We start from the raw sequence: 8,632 nt of genomic DNA on the forward strand, positions 1-8,632 counted from the left end.
ATGTGGGTAGAAAATTATCCTGTTCTAGAAAGTTATAATTATTTGGGTATTATAATAATATTAAAAAATGTGAATCCATTTCAAATGTGAACCAAACAATGAGAAAGGGAGTCGTAGAAAAATAATTCCATTCTTGAGTTAAAACAAACGGATGTTAAAAATAACAGATTCCATTGTCTTTTCACCCCTTATCTCCGTTCCACCCCGTTTTCATTCCCTAATTCGAACCAAACGACCCCTAAAAGTCCCCCTTAAAAAATTGAACAGGGCACCAAATGAACGAGGAGTAGAAGGAGTTACACGAATCACGAATGGAACAATTGAAAGTCCTCTGAAATGGGAGGCGTGGCCTCGTATCAATGGGGAGCACTCACTTCTTAATCTTATCCCCATACTCCCTTCATAATCTCTTCTTAAACCCTTGTAAAACTCTTCAAAACCCTAAATTTTCGTCAAAATTTCGCTGTTCATCTTCATCTAGACCTAATTGGGGCTCCAATTCTGACGCATTCAAAAGCCGGCGCTTCGAATTTGAAGAAGAATTTGGGAGGAGAAAGAAACGGAGGAATTGGTGGTCTGACGACGATGATGATGATGAAGAAGATGATGATGATATGGGGTTTGGATTTTGGGAAGAGCCTTCTACTGCTATTGACTGGTTTTCCAAGGTAAAATTATGTCTCTCTTTTGCAAGAAATCATTTAATTAGCTCATTTTGCTGCTGAATTTCATGCAATCATATATTGAATTTCATCTCATCAAGTGGATTTTTTTGGGTCTGTCTTCTTTGTCATGGTAATGTATAGAGAGTTAACTATTTAGTAAGGACCTAAAGTATGAGAGTTTTTTCCAACAAGGACCTCAACAATTTTTTTGATCTACTAAGGACCTCATATCTACTATGGTTACATTTTCCATCCAATATTATTAACTTTGTTTTCTTTTTGTTTTAAAAAATTGAAATGGCCCCACCAACTCAATTATTCTTTATCTTTTTCTATATTCCTCTTAATTTGACTTTAACTTTTTTTTTCCCATAAAACTATGAGTTTTTTTATTTATCAAATTGACACTTTAAGATACATTATTTGATCACATGAACATATTTTAAAAAATTATCACATGTGTTTATTTTCAAAGATTTTCTTTAATCATATGAGTATTTTTTAAAATTTGGACTACTTATAAGTATTTAATAAATCTTCATTGACCATATAAGCCCTTTAGCTAATGTTATATATTCACCTATATTTACATCTTATATATTCTTAGAGTAATTGTCTCAAAAGAACTCTAAAGAATCGATAATTATATCTCTCTCAATTCTTTACCTTTTTTCTCTTTTCTCTCTCGGACACTAATAAAAAGTCTCGGGTCAGTAGTTAATGAATTCATGCCAGAACTAATCCCAAAAGCAGGATAAAGGGCAAAAACCAGCCGACGTGGAAGAAGAAGTGTTTTATCCATCAAAATTGAGTTTGACAACGTCGTTGGAAGGTGGACGCCAACATATGTTAAGAACATACCATACGAGTATTTAAAGAAATTACTACGGCATATGTGTTTTAATAAATTTCTACAATATCTTATATATAGTCGAAATTTTTAGAAATACTCATATGATTGAAGGAAATCTTTAAAAATAAACACATGTGGTTATTTTTTTTAAAAATGATCATATGATCAAAGAATGTATCTTAAAGTACCAATTTGACAAAAATACTCATAGTTTTATGAAAAAAGAGTTAACGTCAAATTAGGAGGAAGATGGAGAGCAATAAAGAATAATTGAGTTGGTGGGGCCTTTTCAATTTTTTAAACAAAAAATAAACAAAATTAATAAAATTGGATGGAAAATGTAACCTATTGGATGGAAAATGTAACCATGGTTAATTTGAGATCCTTAGTATATCAAAAAAATTGTTGAGGTCCTTGTTAGAAAAAATTCTCATAGTTTAGGTCCTTATTGGGTAGTTAACTCAATGTATAGAAGTAGTATATCTATATGGTTAAGGAACATAAATTTGTTTAAGTACTTCTTCCGTTTCGAAACAGTTGACAGGGTTTGTCTTTTCTACTATACAAACTATCCTTTGACTATTTTATGAATTATAGGTAAGAAATATTATAGTCATGTGGGATCTTGTAAGACTCGTCTCGACTCTCAACCTGTATACTTTCGTAATATGAACGTTTGATAAATTTTACTTATATGTGGAATTCGAGTTATTAGTGGTTAAAGGTATGCATTGGCAAGTGTGTCGAGAGAGATTTGACAAGTGTATTGAAATAGAGGAAGATCTTTTATGCCCTCTTCTTGTGGACTGGATTAATGGAAAATTAATTCACTTTAGTTCATGTTGAGTTTAGACAAATTGAATTCAGTTCAGGTTCATTTCAGACAAATTTCTCTCACAGGTTCAGTTCCATTCAATGTTTCAATCCTATTCGGTTCACTTCAGTTCCATTTAGATCCATTTAGTTCAGTTCACTCCTAAAGAAGAGAGCCTTAGACGGAGAGGGGTAATGTTGATGTTGATATATGATTTTTTGAACCTAGTCCATTTGTTCATATTTTTTTTACCAAGTCCCTTCAATTTTTGGAACAAGATTGATATTGATGATTTAGAGAGAGATGAAGGAAGAACCATGAAAAGTAATCACATAGAGCAAATAAACCAAAAAACTCACTACATATGAATTATGATGTGAAATATAGATTTGTGGCCCAGAAAGAGACAGGAAATTGAGATTGAGAAGTAGAGGAACAAAGCATTTAATTAACTTCACTAGCAAATGGTTAGAAAAGATATGAAATACAATTGCACCTTGGGGTAAGCACTGAGTCTTCTAATTGTAGAATTACTGCATTAGTGACCTAGAGCTAGAATCAGCCATCTTTTTTTATTATCTACCTTGAGTTGCTAGTCGGCTCATTGGTTTTTGAGAGAGTAAGGGGACGTTTAAAGGGAAATAATTCAATAAAGGAAATCAAGAGGAACAAGATAAAGAGAGTTCTATATTAATTGTTTAGTTAGAGTAGAAAAGGAAATGAAACCCCTTCTCAATTATTTGGTTTATTAAGCAAAAAGGATTGGTATAGTCTCAGACAATCATCTTCACATCTCAAATCCTCCACGACATCCTTTGTCTATACTCACAAATCCATTGCAACCGTCTCAACGGCTCAACCTACTGCCATTAATTTCCATAACAAAGCTACTTATTCCACAACATTTGTTGATATATCTTCTAGATCTAGGATCATTCTGTCTTTCTCTTGGGTCTCATCTCTCTATCTTCTAGATGCATTGGGGACTTGGGGTGTGAAAGTCTGAGGTGGCTGTTGCAATGGGGTATTGTGATGGTGGATTCTTGTGGTTGTTATGATGATTTATTTGATGATGGTTGTGGACTTGTGGCTGTCATCTTTTTTGAATTTTGACTATCTACCTTAAGTTGAGAGTCATTCATACTTGAGAGTTGAGAGAGTAAGGGGTCTTTTAAAGGGAAATAATTCAAGAAAGTAAATCAAGAGACAAGAGGAGCAAAATAACGAGAGTGAGTTCTGTATTTTTTGTTTGGTTAGAGTAGAAAGGGTATATAATCCCTGTTGAATTATTGGTTTGTTAAGCAAAAAGGAACCTATAGTCTCACACCAATCATCTTCACATCTCGAACACGACATCCTTTGACTGTACTCGCAAGCCCATTGCAATCGTCTCAATCTACTGCCGTTAATTTCCATAATAAAGCTACTTATTCCACAAAATCTATTGATGTATCTTCTAGATCTATGATCATTCTCTTTTTCTCTTGGGTCTCATCTCTCTATCTTTTAGATGCGTTGAGGACATGGGGTGTGGAAGTCAGTGGTGGCTGTTGCAATAGGGTATTGTGGTGGTGGATTCTTGTGGTTGTTATGATGATTTATTTATTTGATGATGGTTGTGGACTTGTGGCTGTCAATTTTGGTGAGAGGTTTTGATGTTTGAGGGAGATTCAATAAGAAATTTCGCAAAGGAATGTTGATGGTTGCTTTTTGTGTTGGATGGAGTTTTGCCCCAAAATGGAGCGCAGTGGTGGATAGGATATGATAATTGAGCATGAGAGGGTGGTGTGATTACCTAAGGGATTGACTAATGGGGTATGATTGTGGTGGTCACTACTGACTACCACTCCTCTTATGTGATTGATGGTGGACAGGATAAGAACTCAGTGGTTGGTCTCTTGGTGATATGTTAGTGGCAGTGACTTTGGATGGTGGCATAGTGAGTAAAAGGAATAAAAACTAGGTTTGAAATATTGGAGGCCTTGGGATTTGAGTCCAGAAGTGGGTGATTACTAAAGTAATGGCATTAGTTAGTAAGAAGGTGTCACTAAGTGAGTGTTTTAAGTACCTTGGGTCAAATATTAAGAAGAATGACAATATTGACCAAGATGTGACTCACATGATAAGACTAAGTGGCTCAATTAGGGAGTCACAGGACATCGTGTGATTGTAGTGTGGCTCTAAGAGTTGAGAATAATTTTTGTGTAACGACATCTAGACTTGTGTTAGTATATGGGCTAAAATGTTGTGTATTTGACAAGGATCATATTAGGACGATGGGTGTAACAAAGAGTCAAAGATGCTTATGTTAGTATGAATGTGAGGGAACACCCTAAAAAGTTAGAATTCAGAATGAAGATATTTGCCGGAAAGTTGTAATTCCACAACTTGAGGATAGGAAGAGAGAATTGCTTATGTTGGGTTGGACACTTGCGATGTTGTTTAGTTTATGTATGTGGATTCTCAAAGAAATTGAGGAAGACCAAATATAACTCTAATGGAGGGAGTTAAAAAGGATATGAAGAAAAAGGTTTGCAGGAGAATATAACACTAGATATACATGAATAAACGAAGAGGATCTTCGTTCGATTGGGAGAATTACTTAATTTATGTATCAATTCATTATTTGAAATAAAGGCTTTGATATTGTTGTTGTTGAATTCCCGAGGAGAGGTGGGACATCATAGTCGAGGGGATTTATGGAAATAAGAATAAGGGTTAGTTTCAAGGAAAACCAAAGAGGCAATCACCATGAAAGGGAAATAAGGGTACTAGTTACCTTTCTGTTTCTGGTTTACCCCTGTCCTAACAACCCCTAAATTTCGAAGCAAATCCCTAAATGTTGGAAGAGGGAAAAGGAAGAGAGAACACATGACTAAGTTGATAGCAAGGGCATAAAGTGCAAGGTGGTCTTCATTGATGGGGCTCTCTAGTTATTGGTTGACTATGATATTTTTAAAAAGTTGGATTTTTTAGCTCTCCTGCATTAAGCCCGCTACAAATCTCGCAAATAATATGCTGCGGCCATATAAAAGCAAATTTAGCACTCAGTAGATGGTGAACGCTTTAACCAGTGTGCAGCCACACCATGCTATTTATTTGCTTGCTTTAGCTGTGCAACTACTATAATCAAAATCCCTATCCTAAATAGATATCAAGCCATATCTGGGTCGCTTTAATCTGTACAACAAGCCTCACCTAATAGACATACAATCCGATAAATCCCCCCCCCCCAAAAAAAAAAACCTAGTTCAGTGCTTCAGCGTCTCAAAGCTCCTCACTTCTAGGCTTCTAGCTCACTTGCTTCTGGAAATTGCATTGGCTGGGGAAGGTGAGTCGCTTTGATCTGCACAACAAGCCTTACCTAATAGACATACAATCCAAAAAATCCCCCCCCCCCCCCTCCCGGAGTTCAGTGCTTCAGCGTATCAAATTTCCTCACTTTAAGCTCATTTGCTTCTGCAGAGTGCATTGGCTGGGGAAGGTGAGAGATTGGCTTTGCAAGGGGCCTACTTCTTTTTTTAGTTGTTTATTTCCCTTGAAGTTAGATTTCTCTCTTTTTTCCCTGTATGGCATTCTGGAGGCATCTATCGTGGTTTGCACCTATAGCTATAAGGATTAAACATAGCTCAAGTAGCAGTTACATTTATGCTCTGTGAGTACACCTGGGGCTTGGTTGAATGGTAAATTTGTGGATATTAATGCTTTAACTGTAAGTTGGCATGTATAAGATGCAGACATAAATAGAGCTTTGCTGCTGAAGGTTTGCTAAGGTCCCAAGGGATCGTCAAACTACTGTGGAAATCTATTTGGCGAAGCATCGTCTAGTTATATGCAATGCTACTTGGGCTCGAGTACCCCTGGCGAGTGGCGACCATGGGTACATGTCCAAGTGTTTGACTTGGCTATTCTAGGAAATTCTCTCTGTTTTGGCCCGAAACGAGTTGTCGAAGATTCCTTACCCATGTCGGAATGTTTAATTTTGCCTAGACAAGATATGCCTTATTTGCAAGATGGAAGACCCGTTGATATGATCTTTAACCCATTAGGGGGAGGATTTGACACGGGTACTTGAGGTAAAATGAAGAGTTTGAGTGACATAGGTTATATGCATAATATAGGAAATATGCATGGGTGTTGGCCTGAGTTGGAACTTTTTTTCAGGGATGGGATATTGGGTGGTCAAGGCAACCTTAATTTCAAATGTATTAGATTGTTGAAAATCCACAGGGTAAGTTAACCCATGCTGCTTCATTACGTGGTCCTAGCAACTTAGCTCAAGTCAATAATAAGTATCGGCTACTTGGACTTGTCTTATCAGTGCAGGAAAGGAACTTTTTGTGTGTAAGCCTCGACGATGTTATGCGTTCTGCCCTAAATGTCCTATATACTTTTCAAAATTGGGAGAGGGAAGGAAAAGGCGATTGTTTTGGACTCATATATATCTTGATATGTACAACTTCAATACGCTTTCAATTATGCGAGATTGTTCAAGTGTGTTTTTGGATGGCCAGACTTTGAAAATTTCACAGAAAGGGGGTATATGCTTGTTGTCAGAAAGGCTTAGGAGATAGACTTTTGCATGATATAGTGCTTGTAGACACATAGATGCATCTTGCTCTTGCACTAATGGTACATAATGCATGTCTTCCCTTACAGATTTCAAAAAGTGAGCCTTTTACTGACTGGTTGCTGTTTACTAATAATTGTTCTGCTTGCTATGACATTAGAATTTTGGAGTTCTGAGATCATTGAGTGTCTATATTTTCTTTGTGTCTGCTTGGGGAAGGTGAACTTTCTTTTTTCCTCCCTTATTTACTATTGATAGTTCAGTGCTTACTGAGTCACTGAGCCTGAAATCGTCTTTTTTGGACAAATTCTGGAATTAAACCTAGTTATTTTGATAAACACACAGATATTCGGAGCCTTTGGTTGGATGATTCCAGCTATTATGATATCAACGCTATTAGGGACAGGTTCGAATTCATTAATCATGGCAGTGGTGCTTCCCCTGGGACAAACAGCCCTTTCCTTAGTAATGGATAAATTTTGGGGAGATCCACCAAGTTCTCGGTTCCGATCCAGGCCAAGGTCTAAGTCGAGGCCCAGAAGCAGGTCCAGGTCCAGGTCCGCCAGGGCTGCCAATCCAGTAAATGGGGGTGCACGAGAGGCCAGGTACCGTCCACGTCCTGCAAGTGGTGGTTATCAGTCATGGGGTACTGCAACTAATTCATCAGCTAAGAATGGTGGAAGAAGCGGATCAAAATTTGGTGGATGGGATGAGCTAGATCAACAAGTACCGAGCAGTGCCAACTTCACGGAGAGGCAAAGTCAAAAGGTTAATGTGCTTCAGCATGGTGGATACACCGAGACTGGTAAGTTGAGTACAAGGATATACAGAGAGAAACCATTGTTCATTCGATTGTTGGTTGCTGTGTTTCCATTATTGGGTTCATGGACCAGGTTCTTTTTCTAATATGAATGTGAATAATAAATAAAATTAATCTCCAACATGAAGATTTATAAAAATTTATATTTGTATAGATAATAGATGTGGTAAAAGTAGCTTCAGATTACTTATTCTAATTGGGTTGTGTCAGACCATATTGTATGCATGAATGTCAGAATTTTCTGGTCTCCGTTATTCTGGGTTGAAAATATCCCTGATGAACTAGCAGAACTAGCAGAATTACTATTGTGATAACTGTGTTGCCAATATGAACTAACCGTCCATCCCTTCTCAAGGCCCAACCTAGAAGTACTATTGTCTTGCCATTGAGGACTTGGTTATACACTTATACCATGTGATAACTGATGACTGTGTTAGGTTTAACTTACAAATATTTTACTAATTTACTACCAATAATAACATTAATTGACCAATCTATTTGATAATGTATATGGATCTATGTTCTTGATGTCCTCACAAAATTGGGAATTTCCTTAAAATTCACCTCCAACTCTAACCACCTAAAATTTATCACAAAATTTGAATTCAAAATTTTTGTGCGAAATTGCGTACCACTTCTTTTATAGGCTGATTATTAAACCAATATCTATTTAGGCCCTGTTCTTTTGGACTTATTTTCAGTTCAGTTTATTTAATTTCGGTTGCGTTTAGTTAATTTCGGTCCAGTTCAGTCCAAAAGAACGGGGCCTTATATAAGTTAACATTTGTCAATATTACACCTACTACTGTCCGTACAAGTAAAAAAGAATGCACTTATAGGATTGTACCTTTCAGAGATTGATACAACTATTCAGGTTTGCAGGTTAAACCACGAGTGAGGGGGTGGGGAA

The 8,632-nt window shown here is 36.7% G+C and overlaps 1 protein-coding gene across 1 annotated transcript; it reads left to right on the forward strand.

Annotated features, from left to right (window-relative positions):
* The first annotated feature begins 261 nt into the window (after positions 1 to 261).
* Positions 262 to 7,976, forward strand: LOC104890451 (hypothetical protein). The gene is made up of 2 exons (XM_010675949.4): positions 262 to 668; positions 7,248 to 7,976. Exons 1-2 carry the CDS (start codon positions 360 to 362, stop codon positions 7,806 to 7,808), a joined length of 870 nt encoding a protein of 289 aa, XP_010674251.1. The 5' UTR covers positions 262 to 359; the 3' UTR covers positions 7,809 to 7,976.
* Positions 7,977 to 8,632: the final 656 nt, after the last annotated feature.

The sequence above is a fragment of the Beta vulgaris genome, chromosome 4 (genome assembly GCF_026745355.1).
Source record: "Beta vulgaris subsp. vulgaris cultivar EL10 chromosome 4, EL10.2, whole genome shotgun sequence".
In the NCBI taxonomy this organism is placed as follows: domain Eukaryota; kingdom Viridiplantae; phylum Streptophyta; class Magnoliopsida; order Caryophyllales; family Amaranthaceae; genus Beta; species Beta vulgaris.

Bases quoted from the DNA above. Each gene is read 5' to 3' on its own strand.
- LOC104890451 (XM_010675949.4), top strand. From the start codon at position 360: ATGGGGAGCACTCACTTCTTAATCTTATCCCCATACTCCCTTCATAAT. The intron at 669-7,247 runs GTAAAATTATGT...ATAAACACACAG, and splicing joins CTATTGACTGGTTTTCCAAG to ATATTCGGAGCCTTTGGTTG.